Source organism: Pseudophryne corroboree, chromosome 2 (assembly GCF_028390025.1).
Source record: "Pseudophryne corroboree isolate aPseCor3 chromosome 2, aPseCor3.hap2, whole genome shotgun sequence".
Classification (NCBI taxonomy): Eukaryota; Metazoa; Chordata; class Amphibia; order Anura; family Myobatrachidae; genus Pseudophryne; species Pseudophryne corroboree.
This window is the reverse complement of record NC_086445.1, coordinates 857,313,439-857,333,887: the sequence shown is the minus strand read 5'-3', so window position 1 is coordinate 857,333,887 and position 20,449 is coordinate 857,313,439. Positions and strand designations below refer to the sequence as shown.

Genomic DNA, 20,449 nt, shown 5'->3' with positions numbered 1-20,449 from the left:
AGAATCAAGTGGGCTAAGGGACCTTTTCCGTCTGGGGGAGGAGCCACGACACAAGGGGGAGGAGCTAGGCCAGAGGAACTATCCCGCTGGCCTAGCTCCTGCCCCTTGTGTCGTAACTCCTCCCCCTTACGGAAAAGGACCCTTAGCCCACTTGATTCTAGCATCTACCATGCCCTCAGCGGCTCCCTGACATACCCTGGCTGCCAGCTCATCAGCTAAGTCAGAGGCCGGAAGCACTAGTATATATACTGCAGTACGAGCTGCCCTTACAGAAGGAACCGGGAACGGTGTGTGTAAAATGAAAAAAGTCACATGACCTGGCGTCGAGTCATAATGACGTCAGGGGGCTACTGTACCACATTCCTACATAGCTGAGTATGGGAAGGATGAACCTGGTGCTATATATTCATGAGCAGTGGATGTGGCCAAGCGGTGATTTGAATAAATAGGAGGAAACTGTTCGGCGTGTGTGTCATTTAGTACCGCATAATTCATAAGCAGGGGGCGTGGCACCGGACACACACAGGCTGTGTGGCCGGTGCCGTGGGAAGTGCCAGCGCGTTATGCAGATATCGGGTGGGTCACTAGATTAATATTCATGAGCTAGGTGTGAGTGTGAGGCCCGGGCTCGCTTTGTCCAGTGCGGGTGGTGGCGGAGACTAGAGTCGGGAAGAAAGCGCAGCGATGTCGTACATCCCGGGACAGCCAGTCACAGCCGTGGTGGTGAGTTATGTGCTGCTTGCTGGCTAAAGTGTGATGGCTGTTATCCATCCTCCCAGTGCTTCATCGTGAGGCTACAGAGATCCTTATACTAACCTGTACCCAGTAACTTGCACTCACTCCTCTACACCACATAACCCAGTATATACGCAGCATTACATCCTCTTCCTTATAGCTAATGCAGTGTGTCCATGCATACATCCCATGTGATATGACTACTGCACCTATGTGTCCTTTTTATTTCCTGCTGACCTGCTCTCCCGGCCCCTCCACCCCACCTCCTTAGTACAAATACAGCACTATTTACATTTGCACTTTTCTGCACACACAACACTTTGCTTCTGATTGCAACCTACAGCACAGAATTATGTGTGCTCCTTTCTGTTGTGTTTCAAGTTCCACTCCCTTTTGATCCCAGGGACATACCTTTACATACCTTTCTAACTGGGGCAATAATCAACTGAATTCCTTTCCAACCCCTACTTCCCAATTACATTACCGCCTGCTTAGATATTTCTTGGAAGTATATCGTTTGTAAAATCAAAAAGCAAGGTGCTCTGCAGAGCTGTGTGTCTAGGTTTCTGCCAGAGGGCATGTAGTTTGCAGAACAGGATGGCATATGCAGGGAAGCAGAGGTTTGCCCTGTAATATGTGAGGAGTTTAGGGCAAGGAGGTGTATCTTGTTAAGAGAGTGCAATACTCTAGTTAAATATCAATTAGGATGTCATGTGTAATAGATAGGTTTGGTGCCTCTTTTCAGATTTTTTCTGCCTCTCTCCCCAAACTTCTGGTTGGTGGAGGCACCTCCTGAGAAGTAGACATGAAGGTGCACTATTGCAAAATCAGAGTGTTTTGTGAGTGGGTTTCTATGGTAGCCCTAATTTCACCATGGCGTTTACAACACCGTATTACATCGTGGTCAGTTCTCATAATGGAATGCGTTTTTCCCAATGGTTGACTGCAATTACTTGTTAAGAAAGAAATGTCATGAAAAAATTTACAGTGAGGCTTTTACCAAATAACCAGGATTGTTGAAATGGGCACATTAGGAATTGGGAAAGATCACCTTTGTACATGGAATTGCCCATACTTTAAGCATTCAAACAATACTACACAATTAAAATAATGTGTATAGTAAACTCTGCAGCATTGCTCTGAATTATAAATTCTGGAGAGAAAAAAATAATTGTGACTGGCAATTTATCAGTGACCTTATTTTGAAAAATGTTATACCAACAGTTTATTTGTGTGACAGGTGCCTTATTTCTGTGTGTATGCAGTCCGCATGCCTACATTCACATTGTAGACAGTCATTACTGTTACCAAAGCGTTGAATTTTACCATGTCGGCATATGACATGCCTACATAGTCAGAATGTCAGCTGTTCAAGTCCTAGGGCTGGATTAGGTGTTGACATTCCAAACTGACAACTTCATGGCAGTGTCGACATGCTCCAAGTTGTCAATGAGACATTGGGGGTAATGCCAAGTTGATCGCAGCAGGATTTTTGATAGCAATTGGGCAAAACCATGTGCACTGCAGGGGAGACAGATATAACATGTGCAGAAAGAGTTAGATTTGGGTGGGTTATTTTATTTCTGTGCAGGGTAAATACTGGCTGCTTTATTTTTACACTGCAAATTAGATTGCAGATTGAACACACCCCACCCAAATCCAACTCTCTCTGCACATGTTATATCTGCCTCCCCTGCAGTGCACATGGTTTTGCCCAATTGCTATCAAAAATCCTGCTGCGATCAACTTGGAATTACCCCCATTATCGGCATGTCCTCTGTTGACATGGAGTACCTGTAGTGTAGATTATGGTTGGAGACACTATGGGGGTTATTCAATTGTTTGAAAAGCCAGTTGGGTGTCTGTTTCCCCCCCCCTATCTAATAGGGAAAAACAGACACCCAACCGACTTTTCAAACAATTGAATATCCCCCTATATATGTTGACAAAGCATATTGAAGCCATTTCTGTGGCTGATGCCAACATACTACACATAATACTGGTAGTAACCTGACTATATTCTGCTCTAGTTATGGGTGACTATTAAGGTGCGGAGAACTTACTGGTTTTTATTTGCACCTCAATATGAGCTGACCTGGCCAATATTTCTGGCTGTGCATTTCTGGAATCTCATTGCCAGTTAACTCCTCCCCAAAAGTGGGAATTTGGTTGGCAAACTTATTTATTACCTGTATACAATTGTGTTACATTGTTACGAGTGATTATCAATTCAGTTGCATTTAGCGTGGCTTACGTGCAGCAATCCTACACATTTTTGTTTTTTTTAAATCGCAAGTGAAGAACCTTTTTATGCATGTATTTGCTAGTTACTATTCTCATATATACTCCTACAAATTCTTACCTCTTAAAATCACACTGGAGGGAAAACATTTCTGACTCTGTGTCGGCATGTTATGTGAAAGTGTAGGAAGTCACAATGAAAACTGAGCTCAGAATAGTATTCTAAAGCCTCTCTGCTCACTACATCAGGTGCAGTGTTCCTGCCGTTGTCATGTACAACATTGTGAAATCTGGAGAATAATCAATTATGAATGGCAGCCTGAAGAAACAAACCAGATAGAAATTGTAAATCTCAAGTTCCTTGTTTTAGCCTACCGCAGTGATTTTTGTTAAAAAGAACACTAAGGATTTCTGTTTGTAAAGTGGTAACCTGCGCTTTAGTTTGTATGCTGCATGGTCAGTTACAGCAGTGTATAGCCTTTGTCATACATGTGATGATTGGGATGCATCTCGCCGTACAGGTCCATATGATGTTCTATTAAGCCATCAGCATCAAAGCGTGCGTTTAATGCTCAAAAGTAACTCTGATGTGCATGATGCCTTGAAGAAATGAGGAGTTGCAGGGACTTTAAGGTTGCTAGGGTAACCTTACTTTTCTCCAGACAATGTAGTTTAGTACTGGAAGACGGATGACTCATCAGTGGGAAATGGTGTGCGAGGGTCTGTGTACCACTCAATGGATGTGCATATAAAACCTTGCAGATGCTGTATGTGATGCAGACTGAGCTGCTGAATTCATAAAACAAATCACTAAATATAACACAAAGCTAGAAGGGCAGGCTGCTGCTGCTACTTTACCCTTTTCTCAGATAGTGGGGTCTTTGTTAGAAGACATTGAAATACTCCAGCTTTATCTGGAGGAAGAATCCCCAGAAGAATATTGAATTTAAGACTTGTTAGAGGATATAACATTCACATTCTTCAGCAGTTGTAAATCCAAAGGAATTTCTTTTGATTTGTTTCTTTGCCTCCTTTCCTTGGGCCACTTTTGTTTTATTGTCATAGAAGCGGAATTACAAGAAACTATGGGGGTGATTCAGATCTAAACATAGATGTGCTAAATTTAGCACATCTACGATCAGTTATTCGGACATGCGGGGTGACGCCCCGCATGTCATTCCCTCTCCCCCTCCACACGGGCGCAAATGCATCACACGGCGGCGATGCTTTTGCACCCGCCGAGTAGCTCCCTGCCTGCGCAGCGGCCCGCCCCTGCAGCGATCCATACACACCTGCTGCGGTCATGCAGCCGCCGCGGACGCCCCTGCAGCGGTCCAGACACACCTCCAGACCGCGCCCCACCAACGGCGTTCTGACATCGTTGGCACGCCCCCTCCCGCCCCGCGAATGCCTCTTCCTGTCAATTAGACAGAGGCGATCGCAGCCCTGAGATGCTTTTAGCATCTCACTGGCCCTCCCGGGGGGTGCGCGTGGACGCTGCAGCGATCCAGTCTGAATTAGGCCCTATGTTTTTTAATTTGAGACTGTGCTTAAGTCATTACAGTATATTTGTGTTGTACATGGACTATTGAATAGGCATGGTAGAGCTGCGTGATCACCCCTGCAGACTAGTGTGTGTCATCTAGTTGCAATTTTTTAAATGTATTTTAAAACTTGAAGGAATCCCTTACAGTAAACAACACGCAGCATATGACGGATGTCGGATGCGGTCAATATACTGGCTGTCGGGATTCCCAACGGATGAGCTAGTTTTGTGTTATGAAGCAAGGAAAAATAAAGTACCTCCGCTAAACCGCAGTGGACTGGTCTCATTTTATAAATACAGTTGCATTCACAATTATGTCAGTACTCCTTTGTTGGGGGGATAACGCTGACCGAAAAACATTTTCATTAATAAAGTGAATAATCCATTGTTGTGTTGAGGAGCCACTGCTTGTGTACATATTATCATTATACATTGCTATAGTCAGTATATCCCAGTACAAAATCCAGTTGTTCCCCACCAGTGTAAATACGTATAAGCCTTCCTTGCTGACACTGGGAATATGGTGAACCCATACAAAGAAATACAGAGTAGCACACAAGATAACTGCTCCTAAATGGAAAGTTGTGATAGGAGAGGTGTGTTTGACACTCCTATCACTTCTGCATTCCTGCTAGTCAGAGCCAGTTCCTGACTGAATCATACCAGACTTTGACAAGGAGTGCATGCATGGGCCATGACATGTTCTAACTTTTGTAATTCCGTTACCACCTTCTCCATAACCCAGCTGTCAAGTACGGTATCTCAGCTTGTAAATACAGGATGTGTCTTGCCTGGTAAGGAGAGGGTACTCCCATCTGTGACACTTATTGCTTGATCGCACCAAAGCGGACATTCCACAATTTTGTGATTACTTGGCTTGTGGCAGCTTTGGTCCAGTGGAGCGTATACATGGTCTTTATTTGACTTAGATCATAACACAACAGTTCCTATTTTATCAAGTGGTTGCTGCTGCATGGCTTATTCACATGCCCAACAGTTGTTGTACTCTGCCAGCCATGACACTGGCTTCTTTTCTTGTTTGGAACAAAATGTAACGTTGCTAATATATCAAACCAATTTGCACTCTGCCCTTTCCCACATAAACCTTTTTTCCAAATGGCCCTCTTGCACTCTGGTACCTGAGGGGTCATGGTTCGCTATTATACTGTATAGGGGTATGGGAGATTACCATGAGCATGCAATACACGCTAGATTGATGCTGACCACACATTCATAGGCGTGCGCACAGGCACCCCCTAATATCCGGCACCCCCTGCATGCCACGACTGCCATGATCGGCACTAGACACCACCGAGCCCCTCCTGCTGCACTGCCAGTACTGCTCATTGCAGTGTGTCACTGTGCCCTTCCCTTTGCCCGGTGTCACTGTTTATACTTTAATGCAGAGGTTCCCAAACTGTGTGCCGTGGCTCCCTGGGGTGCCTCGGGACACTTCCAGGGGTGCCCTGGGTTGGTGGTCCAGGACCAATTCAAATTATTCATGGTCAATATAATAGGCAAAACCAGTGCAGGTGGCTGCCAGTCATAAAATATGTAGCCAAACAGAAGCAAATCTTGTCCCTCACCACACAACTGACCCTAAGGATGGCATTTAAAAGTGATCTACTTAATGTAATATTTCCTTCTAAATTTCTCAATAAGTAATTTTTAGCCTAGGGGTGCCGTGAAAAAAATTCTGATATTCTAGGGCGCCGTGATTCAAAAAAGTTTGGAAACCACTGCTTTAATGTAATCCCAGCGTCCACACAGGGGAGACTGATGTTAAGCTCCGTCTTGTGATGTGACATGTCATACCCTCCAACTGTACCTTTTTGGCCGGTACAGTACCGTTTTTTTAAGGTCTGTACCGGCCAAAAAGGGCTTTGTACCGATTTTTGACTCACTGCATCTCCATTAAAAGAATAGGAAAGGGGGCGTGGCTACGCCCCCTTTCCTTATTTGTACCGGTTTTTACGTGTACAATGTTGGAGGGTATGACATGTTGATGTCACACCGCGCGGCACCCTCCTTCCTCTTTCACCCACGCTGAACTCCCGCCAGGACACAGCTGCCGCCAGCCACACCAGTGCCCCCGGGCCAGCCCAGCCAGCATTCCTCTAAGGAGGACTTGGAGCCGCCGCCAGAGGGGAGGACACAGCGCGCTGAGCGACCCTGAGATAGTTCAGCACTCAACAGATGGGGTGAGACAGACTCTCTCTGTTAATGTGTACCTGAGACAGCTCACTGAGCCTGCAGCTGCTCCTCCTGCAGTCGAAAGAGAGGGGGCCAGGCCAGCCATGGGGAATAAAATCATGTATGTACTGTAGTATAGATATTAGTTAGTTACCCAACCCCCAAAAAATTAGATCTGTGGGTGCAGTGTGCACTCTTGAGCGGAAAAAAAATAAATAAAAAGAAAAGAAGGGTTACCCTTCTTTTCTTTTTCTTTTTTTTTTTTTTACATATGTTTACTAGCTGAGCCAAGCATTCAGTAGTTTCCTGAGTGCACCTATAGTCTGAAGATGCACTCAGGAAACTACAAAATGCTTGGCTCAGCTAGTATTTATATGTAACCGTTATTTCTTTTACCATGAATGCACCCACAGACTAATTTTTTTTTTAGATTGCATACTTTTCTTTTTTGTAACTTACTGTATTTGGCCAGGCCTATATTGTTTAGCTTGCAATGAGTGCCAATATATGGTGCTAGACACGCCCAATAGGTGTTTTTAGACACGCCCAATAGACAGTGCTAGACACGCCCCTTCAATCGTACACCCCCTAATAAAATGTGCTGTGCACGCCTATGCACACATTTGTCCAGTTCCCTGTCTGACATTATTAGAAGGAAGCTCACTTCACCCCAGCAACAAACAAGGAGCAGAGCTGGGGCACAAAGCTATAAACCTTTGGAACACTAGGGCCCCAACAACCATTGTTTACACTGGTCTCCTACGCAGCTCCACAGGGTTTCATGTAGCTACTAAGAGGAAAGACACTATTTCAGCAACATATACAAACATATACAATACTATGGGCCTAATTCAGCATGGATCGCAAAAGCAAAATCTTTCTCTAATGGGCAAAACCATGTGTACTGCAGGGGGTGGGGCAGATGTAACGTGCAGAGAGAGTTAGATTTGGGTGGGATGTGTTCAAACTGAAATCTAAATTGCAGTGTATAAATAAAGCAGCCAGAATTTACCCTACACACTATAACCCACCCAAACTCTCTCTGCACATGTTGTATCTGCCCCACCTGCAGTGTACATGGTTTTGCCCATTAGAGAAAGATTTTGCCTTTGCGATCCATGCTGAATTAGGCCCTATAAATGGGTATGGGTTTTTGGGTCGACTCAACTTAGGTCGACAGTCATTAGGTCAACCATGAAAGGTCGACGTTCATTGGGTCGACAGGGACAATAGGTCGACATGGTCATTAGGTCATTAGGTTGACATATACTAGGTCGACAGGTCAAAAGGTCGGCATGGGTTTTTGGACTTTTTTTGGTGTCGTTTTCTTCGTAAAGTAACAGGGAACCCTTCGGGCAAGGTTACCATTCCCAATTGTAGTCCACGTGGATCGTCAAGTATGAAAAAGTCCAAAAAATTAGGAAAGAAAAATGTGAAAAACTCATGTCGACTGAGTACATGTTGACCTAATGCATGTCGACCTTCAGTGGTCGACCTAAGCTGTGTCGACCTAATGACCGTATCCCCTATAAATGTCAGTGACTTCTCCGTCCTTCCTTTTTTTTTTGAAGCTGTTGTGTTCAGGTTAGGGGGGGGCGCTCATTTCACCCAGCGGGTGAAGTGAGCGACCCGCTAGATTAGCCTGCATGCAGGCCAATCTAGCGATAGCGATGTACACACGGAGAGATCACTGCTTAAAATCTAAGCAATCTAGTCAGATTGCTTAGATTTTAAGCAGCGATCGCTCCGTGAGTGCCCCCTTACCCCTGCTCAGTTTTCTCTACCCGCAGGCAGAGAAAGCTGTGCAGGGAACCCGCCAGTGTGATCAGCTGTGTGTGTCCAGAGCCAGCCATAGGCATAGGCAAACTAGGCAATTGCCTAGGGCATTTGATATGCCTAGGGGCACCAGCAGCTTCTGCTGATTAAAATGATATGCAGCATGCCTATATTCTGTATGTAGCATTTCATATGCAGATACAGCCACAGTCTCACACAGTATATAGGCATGCTGCATATCGGTTTAATCAGCAGAAGCTGCTTGTGTATCCTAGCCACATAGCAATGCAAATAAGATGCATTTTCATAAAAAAAAGGTGCCCGAGGTTAGCATTGATGTAAGATTTATGAGGACACATCTGTATCCAAGCATAGGCAGAGGTCACAGTGTTAGTGGCAGTGTGAGTGGGTTGGTTGTGCAGTAGTGTTCGGAATATGTGTAAGGAGCATTATGTGTGTCATGTAAAAATGCATTAATAATGTGCAACATATGTGTAAAGGGGCACTATGTGTGGCATTATGTGTATAAGGGCATTAATAATGTGCGGCATATGTGTAAGGGACATTATGTGTAAAAGGGCATTAATAAAGGTTGTCATAATGTGTAAGGCGCATTATGTTTATAAGGACATTAATGTGTCTCATATGTATAAGGGGCATTACTGTGTGGAATTGTGTATAAATGCATTACTAATGTGTGGCATTATGTGTATAAGGTGCTCTACTATGTGGCGTTGCATATAGAAAGGGCACTACTGTGTTGTCTAATGTGAATAAAGAGCAATAGGGTGTGGTGTAATGTGAATAAGGAGTAATTCAGTGTGATGTAATGTGAATAAGGGGCTCTACTGTGAGGAGTAACGTTTATAAGGTAAAGTGATACTGTGGGATGTAATATGAATTATGGACACTATCGCATGATAAAATGTGAATAAAGTTGCAGTACTGTGTGGCGTAATTGGAATTGGGGTTACTATTGTGTGGCCATGCCCCTTGCCAGCAAAAACACACCCCTTTTTTGGCTGTGCGCCAAATGTGCGAACTGTTGCTATTTAAAATATAGGGGGTACAAACACCAAAACAAGACCTGCTATGGGTGAGGGGTGATGGTGCTGGGAAAGAGGTGCAAGGTCAGAGGCGGAATCATGCCTAGGGCATCATATTGGTCAGGGCCGGCTCTGTGTGTGTCTGATGGAGACACAGGCTGATCACTGTGCAAAATTAAATTAAAATAAAAAACAACATAAAAGGAAAAATAATAATAAAAATCATACTTACAGTACCAGACCCATGGAGTGGTGATCAGTGTGTCGGTTACTGCTGCCAGTTATCTGATCCTGCTGCTGCCGCTGTGGCCCCTAGTACAGTAATGGGATACTGTAAAATGGCAGCTCACCCTACAGCACTGGGGGAAGGGTGAGTCACAGCAGGGAGAGGATCCAAAGACCGGCAGCCCTCTCGGAGCACCGATCACAGGTCCTTATGTGCTGGTGGGGTCACAGGAGGGAGGGTGGACACCTGGTGTCGGCGATGGCCGCGCATGTGCAGCACATACTCTGGGTTATTTTTCACGAGAAATAACCCAAACAGGTTAGGGAGTGGCATCACAGGGACAGGGCTTTCTCTCAAGCTCTGTCCCTGCTTGCGATAATTGATACATCCGTGCAATATAATCAATTATCGCATTGCAGTTTGGGCCAATTTTATCACATCACATCTGCATCCTCAGATGCAGATTGTGATAAATCAGCCCCTAACTGTGGTTCACTCACCAGAGACCCAGGCTTTGTGAGTTATGTAAGCCATGCAACGGTTATTTGGCTGGGAGAGAGTACAGCATGCCAAAAGAGTACTATCTATGGGGGAAGTAGGTAGAAGAGAAGGGGAGGAGCATGCTTAGTAGGAGAGGGCCTGAGTTCTGCTGAAAACATCCTCAAGGGCCACCTTGTGACACTAGTACCAAGGGATGACTGCCACCACACTCAGCATGAGTAGGCTAATTTTGGTCAAAAACTCCTAATTAACCAAGTAAACAGACCCCCCCCCCCCCCAAAAATAAATAAATAAATAAAAATTATATTAAAATAAATGTGAATAATTTTGTGCAGTATTGTAATTCTAACTCCACTTTTCAATATTTTTGGCAAAATAAATTATTTCCATTTAAAAAATGACTTCTACTGTGTTGGCAGATGTATCTTATTTTGATACCGCAACAAATTTGTGCTTGGCACAGACCTTAGCTTATCTATTATTGTATTCATGGGCAATCCTTTTATGGGGCTGTGTTTGGTGTAATCACATAAACAATAGAAAATGTAAAAAAATGAATCCTTGTGCATCAATATTTAGTTCAGTGTTGCTCACAGCCTATTTTATCTTTACCATGCCTGATCAGACTCCGTCCCCCCAACCTTAAAATCTTCAAATGCTTACTAAAAAGTTGCTCCACCCTATGCCACTTACTCCGGCCCACCATCACAGTCTACCCTCTGAGCCATACTCTTGCCTTATTTCAGCCGTGTTGTCCTCCAACTAGTATGTAAGCTCTCTCATGAACAGGGCCCTCCTTATTACCCTGTTTCTATTTGGTCTACTTTGTATGTCCAGGGTTTATGTATGTGTTTTTCTCCTCTGTTTTAAAAATCATTGACTATGATTGTCTAATTTTTATGTGGATGTGTTAGTGGGAAATTCAATTGTTTTTATCACGGCTTTAATTTAAGTGCCCCCAGCGGAGCAATTTAGAGTGCTGTGGGCACCTACATTCTACTCGCAACCTCCTGAGCTGGCAAGCAGAAATGTGCAAAAACATCTGGCTTTTGGGCACCCAAATGGCACTTCTTGAGTGGTGCCAATTAATTTAGACGGGTTTAACAGCTTTGCGTGTCTAAACCCAGTGCTTTTGGGCATGACCAGCGCAATAATTAATGGGTGCCCAAAACATTTTAAATGCTGCATCAGGCGCCCATTAATCATTGCCGTACACAAAAAAACTATTGAATTGCCCCCTCTAAGTGGACTGCCTTTCTCTCTGTTTCGCCCTATGCATATCCAAACTCACTCCTGTCACTTTTATTCATGTGAGATAATTCAGTGTATGTAATATCAGTACAATATCTTAGTGGCTTGGCCTGGTTCTTGAACTCTGAAAATATGATTGAGGGCAGGTTATGAAGTGGCAAACGCTTAAGTTTACTCATGGCATGCAATGAGTGACCGCGTAAAACTCTGTCTAAATCTGCTGTTCTGTGTAAAGAACAATTTGAAGTTAGTGTTTTTTAAGTAACTATGCTTACAATATATCTAATCTCAGTGTCTTATCCTTCTATAGCAAAGAGTTGAAATCCATAAACTGTGTCAAGGAGATAGCCTGATCCTTGGATTCAGTATTGGAGGCGGCATTGACCAAGACCCTGCGCAAAATCCTTTCTCAGAGGACAAGACTGATAAGGTGGGGCTTTCAGTTTGAACTTCTAAACCTTTTTTGTGGGAGTGATGGGGGCCAATTCAGGTGCCACCTGTTGGCTGTCTAAAGGAATGGGCGTCTATCGGAGCTATTCAATTGTTTCTCCAATAGACACCCATTAGTAGCCTCAGGAGGTACGAGAACAAATGTGTTAAAGTCCGTAGTTTGGGCGTCCAAACCCGGAGTCTGGACACCCATTCAAGCGCTTTAGATGGGTTTAGCCGCTTTGTGCTGCTAAACCTGGAGCTGTTGGGCATCTTAACTGGTAATGGCCGTCTGATCGTAGCAACCATTAAATAGCCCATTGCTAAAGACGCCCAGCCGGGGCCACAGGAAAAAAATTGAATCATCCCTATGGGGTGGCAGTTTGCTTCTGCAGTGAATTTCTAAAATAAATGGTTACGAGTCTATTCTTTAATAATTACCCATAAAATCTGATTTTCAATTACAATTTTTGTAAACTGGGAAACTCCCTCCAACCAACCACATACCTGCTGTACTTTATGGTGAAATGTCATTTTATAGGATCTAGGTAACCGTTCCTGTGCAGAGTGTTGTTCTTAGAGAGACAATGGTAGCAGGTGTGTTTTTTATGTTTGTTTTTGTCTTGTTTTTTTTTAATACTATTTGTGGTTAAGACTGTAAAATTGGCTTTTCTTTGGCAGGGTCCACAGGTTATCCACATGATAACAATGGGATATGATGAAGTGACAGCGGATTTGCACCAATCAGTCAAAGCTTTTCCGGCCTCCCAGCATGAAACGGGCCCGTCCATATATTCCCGCCTCCTTGCTCAGGCAAATCAGTTTTTTGTTTGGTGCGGCAGGAGACGGACCATGGTCAGGTTTTTAGCAGCCCTAAGCTTTCTTATTTTATTTTTATAATCTTACTATTTTTTTCTTGAGTGATCTTTCTAAACAGCATCTTATACGTACCTTAGAAAGAGTCGCTCCAACAACTCTCCGCCGGGTCGCGACAACGTTTACACAAGAATACAGTGCTGTTTCGGCGGGCGTCTGTGTCGGACATACTAGCAGGTCCAGCAGTCGTTACCAGGCTGTGGCCGGAGCACGGGGAGAGGGTAAGGCATCGGTTCTGCTTAGTAGTGGAATACGGACACAGCCGCACTGTTTTGGGAGGAGACTACCAAACAGTCGCTGATGCGGCTGCCACCACGGGTGCACCAGCGCTAGGCCTTAAGGATTAGAGGCTCCAGGAATAGTATGAGGCCGCGATCCCTAGGGTTGATGTCAGCAGTGGGGAGTCAGACGCTCTCCTGGTCGCCCCTCCCCCCCCCTTCCTGAGTCATGACCAGTTTCCTCCAAGTCTCCCGCCATGAACGGTTTCCCACTTCCGTCTCAGACGCTGTACACGAAGAGGACCCAGTCGCAGCATAGGCGGCTGTGTGACTGGTGCGTCAGTGTTCACTGAGCGTCTGTGTTCACTATAGGTTCATGGAGCGTCAGTTTACACTAGTAGCGTCTGGATCCACTAAGCGTTCGCTAATGTATTGATCGGTCCTGGAAGCGGGGTGAGTCTCCCTGTATCCCACTCTACTGAGTACGGGTAATACAGCACTAAGTCTCTAGCTACCCTTTTGAGTACGAATAGTTAGATAAGTGCCTATTGCATATGAGTCTGTATACATTTACTGTTGTTTCTTTCACAGTTGCGTCTGAGTACATTAGATCTGTTTAAATATGATGCAGTAATATGTTCTCCTATATACTTAAATTGTAGTAGTAGTTGATGATACACTCATATTGCTTATTATACTAATGTATAACATGTGACTGACTGCTAGTTTGATTGTTGACTTTACTGTCAGTTTGTTTATTCCGATCCTCAATGCTGGTGCATGGGTAGGGTTGGATTGTATGTCACATTAAGAAGTTTAAAGTGATTACAGTCACAAATTGTGTAGTACACTGTGGAAGTGTTGATTATTTATCATGTCTAAGAGCGGCAAAGGTGAGGATGGTACATTCACAGCAACACCAACACTCATGTTTGTCTTGCAAAGCTGTGTTATTCTCTCAGGATCTGGTTCAGGATGGTTTGTGTGCAAATTGTTTTAGCTTTCACCAGGGGTTAAAAAATACAAGGCAGATTTAGGTGGAGATGGATCCACCTTGGGCTATATTTGCACAGACTTTATCCAGTATAGCTGAATGGATAATTCCTCCAACTCCTGTACTAGGGATAGGTTACACTATTAACCCTTACATGCAGCTCCCCACCTATGGTGTATCACTTCCAGCAGCAGCGTCTCAAAAGAAACAAGCTGATAAGACGATGGTAAGTAAATCTTCACCCTCACAGGCTACACATGATTCAGATGAGGATTCATCGGAAGATGAAAGCTCAATAAATTCTACTTCGGCATACGAAGAGGAGGAGGAAGGTCTCAGCTTAGTGGATATAGCTGAGTTAATTAAAGCAATGAAAGCCATGCTATCCTTAGAGGACTCGGCAGAGCCTGTGTTAAAAACCAAGGCACCTGTGTTTAAACGTCCCAAAATAGTTACGAAATTATGGAAGAGGCTTGGGCTACTCCCAATAAGAAGTTTAGAATTCCTAAGAAATGGAATTCCAATTATCCTCTTCCAGCTGGGGATTGTTTAAAAAGGGAGGTGGCTCCTAAAGAAGATACGTAGTGTTCACTCTAGGCTGTTTTAGCAGGGCGCCGAGCCCTGCCCGATTTTTATTTATTTATTTTTTTAAAGGGCAAAAACCCGCCCTGCCCTTTCTGCGGCGCCCTACTAAAACAGCCGCCCACTTTCTGCCCTCTCAGCGTGTAAAGATGTCGCGTGCATGCGCGCAGCATCCATTCACGCTGTCGGAGAGCGCTTGGGGGAAGCCCAGCACCTCCGTAGGTGCTGGGCACGCCCCCAACAGTGACGGCGCCGCCCGCGCCCCCGTCTGTGGACTGAACCGCCCACTTGCATTACGTGCAAGTGGCCACGCCCGCACACGTGCGCTTGTGCCCCTCACGGACCCGCGCCCTGCCCGTCCCCTAGAATGAACACTAGATACGCATGTAATTCGATTAGTGCAAAAATCTACATTACCTTTGCCTTCAACATCATTAAATGATGTCACGGATAGGAGAGTGGATGGTTTTCTAAAAACTATTTTTTCCCTGTCTGGGGCAGTCATAAGGCCAGCCATGGCTTCAGCTTGGATGGCAAAGGCAGTGGCTGCCTGGGCTGATGCATTGGAGGGGGATTTTTCAATAGCTTCTAGAGAGCAAAAATCGCATATAGCTCATATAAAACAGGCTGCAATGTTCTTGGAAGAAGCAGCATTGAATATGGGGGGTTCACTACGGCTGGCCGGCGGTCGGGCTCCCGGCGACCAGCATCCCGGCGCCGGGAGCCCGACCGCCGGCTTACCGACAGCTTGGCGAGCGCAAATGAGCCCCTTGCGGGCTCGCTGCGCTCGCCACGCTACGGGCACGGTGGCGCGCTACGCGCGCCACACTATTTTATTCTCCCTCTATGGGGGTCGTGGACCCCCACGAGGGAAAATAATTGTCGGTATTCCGGCTGTCGGGCTCCCGGCGCCGGTATACTGAGCGCCGGGAGCCCGACCGCCGGCAAACAGAAGACCACCCGAATATGGGTACTATTGCCTCCAGGGCATCAGCTTCAACAATAGCTGCTCGCAGAGCAGTTTGGCTACGTACGTGGAAAGCTGATTCAGAATCTAAGAAGTTTTTGGAATCTTTGCCCTTTTCTGGGGATATTCTTTTTGGTAAAGAATTGACAGATATTCGGGAGTCAGAAGCAGACTCCAAGAAGGTCAAGTTTCCTTCCACATACAATTTCATACCTAAAGTTACGGCTTTTCGTCCCTTTCAGTCTCAAGGAAAAGCTAAAGGAAAAAGTGATGGCAAGCAGACCCAATACAACAAGTCTGGTAAGACTAAAAAGCATTGGGCTACCAGAGGACCGGTTGGGAAAACAGATAATAAGCCATCAGCCTGATGGTGCGGGCCTCCATCTGGGGGACCCCAGGGTGGGGGGCTGACTTCTTCAGTTTGCACAGATCTGGCGGCAGTCTACAACAGATGCCTGGGTGCAGGAAGCGGTATCTCTAGGTTATGTTTTTGCCTTCAAGAAGCACCCTCCTTGAAGGTTTTTTTTTTTTTTTTGTACCAGCCCGTCTTGGGTAGAGATGAAGGCCAGGGCTTTGTTAGAGGCAGTTCAGAAATTGCTTCACTCAGGAGTAGTCATTCCAGTTCCTCCTGCACAATGAGGATAGGGTTACTCCAACCTGTGTTTAGTTTAGAAGCCGAATGGGTCATTTCGGCCCATTCTCAATCTCAAAGTACTGAACAAATACATTTGGGTACCTCGGTTTCACATGGAGACGTTATGTTCCATCATTTTGGCCATGGAGTCAGGGGATTATATGGTATCCCTGGATATACAGGATGCTTGCCTACATGTTCCTATAGCACTGTCCCATCAGTGCTATGTCAGGTTCGCTATCCTCCAACAGCATTTTCAGTTCAGGGCCCTACCTTTTGGGTTAGCCACAGCTCCCAGAGTATTTACCAAGATTATGGTGGTGATTGCAGCTAATCTCCACCAGCAGGGGATAAGAATATTTCAATACCTCGACAATCTTTTAATCCTGGCACAGACGCAGGAATTGCTCTTATGTCATCTGCAACAGACAATAACGTGTCTGCAGAACCACGGGTGGCTCATAAATTGGGCAAAATCGTATCTGGTTCCGTCGCAGCGGATGACTCTCTTGGGGTTTGTACTGGATTCAAGTCTTCAGAGAGTAATTTTACCTCTGAACAAGATATCCAAGGTTCAGTCAAGGATTCAGGATACACAGTCAAAAAGGTATCCATTCACGCAGCAATGCGCATGATGGGTTTGATGGTGTCAACATTCGACATGGTGAAGTATGCACAATTCCACTTGAGACCTCTGCAGCATCTGATTCTTGCCAAATGGAATGGGTAGCATCAGACGATAAAAACACAGACTATAGTTCTTACAATAGAAGTAAGAAGGTCATTATCCTTGTGGCTACAGCCATCCCATCTGGACAAGGGGAGACCCTTTTGGGTATCAGATTGGGAAATTCTGACGACAGATGCCAGTCTCCAGGGCTGGGGAGCAGTGTCAGGAAGGTTGTGTTTTCAGGGGCAATGGACCAAGGAAGAAAGTTGCCTGCCAATAAATATATTGGAACTTCGGGCCATATACATGGCACTGATTCAGGCAAAGGACATTCTTAGGGGAAAACCAGTTCAGATCCGCTCGAACAATGCGAAGGCAGTAGCGTACCTCAACCATCAGGGAGGAACTCGCAGACGAAAAGCGATGAAGGAGGTAAGTCGCATACTAAAGTGGGCAGAACTTCATCATCCAGCCTTGTCCGCAGTGTTCATTCCAGGAGTCCTGAACTGGGAAGCGGACTTTCTCAGTCGACACGCCATTCAGGCAAGCGAATGGGCTCTACACCTGGAGGTCTTCCAGAATCTAGTAGACAAGTGGGGGTTGCCAGAGATAGATCTCATGGCATCCCGGCTGAATAACAAAGTGCTTGCATATGGGTCAAGAATAAAGGATCCCAGAGTGATCTTTGTGGATGCCCTTTCGGTGAGATGGGATTTTTATCTGGCTTATGTGTTTCCTCCAATCACCCTATTACCCAGGGTGGTGAGAAAGATAAAGCAAGGAAAAGGTACCGTGATACTAATAGCTCCGGCTTGGCCCAGAAGACATTGGTACACAGATCTGCAGAGGATGTTGATGGATGTTCCACTTCTGCTCCCTCAACATTCAGATCTACTGATGCAGGGTCCTTGTTATCACAGACATCTGGATCGACTGTATTTGACGGCGTGGCTCTTGAAACCACTTTCCTGAAGTCCAGAGAATTCTCACAACAGGTAATTCGAACTATGCTCAGAGCAAGGAAACCTTCCTCAGCTCTCATTTATCACAGAATATGGCAAACCTATATCCGTTGGTGCAGTGAACGGAAAATGGACCCTAAGTCTTTCAGAATTTCCAGGGTTTTAGCATTCCTTCAGGCAGGAATGGATAAAGGTTTGAAGGTGGCTTCCTTGAAAGTGCAAGTGTTGGCATTGACTGTATGGTTCCAAAAGAAAATTGCCAATTTACAGGATGTGCGTTCCTCCTACAGTGCTTTGGGACTTAAGTCTAGTCCTGAAAGCCCTTCAAGTTGCCCAGTTTGAACCACTTAATAAAGTGAATCTTAAATGGTTGACAGCTAAAGTTATCTTTTAACTGGCTATGGCGTCAGCTAGAAGAGTATCATATTTAGGGGCATTATCATGTCATGCCCCATTTCAGATTTTTTTTTATCCAGATAAAGCAGTTCTCAGAACTAGATCTGGGTATCTTCCGAAGGTGGTGTCTAAATTCCACCTTAATGAGAAAATTGTAGTTTCGGCTTTCCAGGTACCGGACCTTTCTGCGGGAGATGCATTGCTGGACGTAGTCCGTGCATTAAGGATCTACGTGAATCGTACCAGTGCCATCAGAAAGACAGATTCTCTCTTCATTATCTACGGATTTCACAAGAGAGGATGGCCTGCTGATAAGCAGACACTGGCAAGATGGCTTCGGATGACAATTTCAGAAGCATATTCTCAGGCTGATCTTCCTGTTTTGGCTAATGTCTCTGCTCACTCTACTCGTAAGGTAGGTCCATCATGGCCAGCACAACGTGGTGCTTCAGCAAAACAGATATGTAAGGCAGCCACATGGTCTCCCATTAACACATTCATTAGACATTATGCCTTGGATACCTTTGCCTCTCATGACGCTGAATTCGGGCGAAGGATTCTCCTGTCCAATCAGGAGCGTCCCCACCACTAAATTTGCTTTGGGAAATCCCATTGTTATCCTGTGGATAACCTGTGGACCCTGCCGGAGAAATATACGTTATGGTAAGAACTTACAGTTGATAATGGTATTTCTCCTAAGTCCACAGGATCCACAGGGATCCTAACCTGACGCACCTGATTTGAGAATCCTTTTACTCACTAACCTCTTCCTTCTTGTATGGAAGGGTGTGCATGTGTGTGCTTATCGCCTGATTAGGGCTATCTATGATGCTCCTGCCTTGAGCTTTGGAATACAACTGATTTGCCTGAGCAAGGAGGTGAGGTTATATGGACGGGCCAGTTGCATGCTGGGAGACCGGAAAAGCTTTGACCGATTGGTGCAAATCCGCTGTCGCTTCATCATATCCCATTGTTATCCTGTGGACTTAGGAGAAATATTTTTATAAACGGTAAGGTCTTCGTTATATATTCAATTGTTTATCATACCAGATGTCCCGACTTAAGTGACGAGGGTGGGGTGGTTATCAATTTTTTTTTATTTTTTATATTGCGCTGATTGTGCCCAGACAGGCCGGGTTAAGCCATGCAAAATGGCTAAACCTGACTGCTGGGCACGACGTGAAAAGTGCTGTTATTGTGCCCAAATGGGTCAATTTTCACACATTTCAGCTTGTTAGCACGAGGTGTTGTGAGCATGAAATATGTGTCCCCAAAACTCATAGCGCCTGAACAGAGCAACAATTTAATTGCTCCACTGGGCGTCATCTAGTGCCAGCCACAGGTAGAATCCATTGAATTCCCCAGTGTGTGCTACCAACTTATGCTAATTTAACATAAAATGCTTAGTTAAATCAAAACTGAAATGTGAACCCTTTGTCTCCCAGGCTATATACACTGAGGCTTTGGGTTGGACAGATGAATCACTTTTAAAATATATTGCTTTGTTTTTCTGTATCCTAACTGCTTGCAATTGCAGGGTATATATGTTACAAGGGTAACGGAGGGAGGACCTGCTGAAGTGGCTGGACTTCAAATGGGAGACAAAATAATGCAGGTAATTAATCACGCTCCTCTCATTTCCCATGTCTGCCTCTTTTCCAGCAATGGCTTTATTAAAGCCTGTCCTAAAGGTACAAGGGAACACTAGCTGCATTGTAGTTTTAATTCTGACCACTTCAACGGAGAGTGCTGTAAAGCTCTTACATGTAGAGAATTTCATCAAAAACATTAGTTACATTTTGATTTTTGTCTGATTAGAGACATTTTCTCCCTTTAACTTATTTCTGGGATCCAGGTTCCTATGCTAACTATAGTCTGCCACATAGTACTCTTATGTGAGAAGATAGGGTCATAATGCCAGGATAATAGCTTTGATCTTTATTTAGTCTGGCAGGGTGAGTGTATGTTTATATGGTGCTGACTTGTGTTTTATTTGTGAAACCTTCAGGACAAAATTACAGTAGTGTGCAGTAAAAGTGCCTATAAAATTGTGATTCCAGTTAGGTCAGTGGTTGCCAAACACGATCCTCAAGGCATCCAAACAGTCCAGGTTTACAGATATCCCTGCTTGTGCACAGATGGTATAATCAAACTGACTGAGGTACTAATGAAGTCACCTGTGCCTAAGCTTGGATATCCTTAAAAC

At 44.9% G+C, this 20,449-nt stretch overlaps 1 protein-coding gene across 1 annotated transcript in view; it reads left to right on the top strand.

Moving 5' to 3' along the window:
- The first annotated feature begins 584 nt into the window (after positions 1–584).
- TAX1BP3 (Tax1 binding protein 3) overlaps positions 585–20,449 on the top strand; it is a 30,047-nt gene continuing 10,182 nt past the window's right edge. The window contains exons 1-3 of the mRNA XM_063955829.1: positions 585–723; positions 11,826–11,945; positions 19,781–19,858. Of these exons, the coding sequence (XP_063811899.1) occupies positions 685–723; positions 11,826–11,945; positions 19,781–19,858 (237 nt within the window). The 5' untranslated portion in view covers positions 585–684. The remainder of the gene's footprint in view (positions 724–11,825; positions 11,946–19,780; positions 19,859–20,449) is intronic.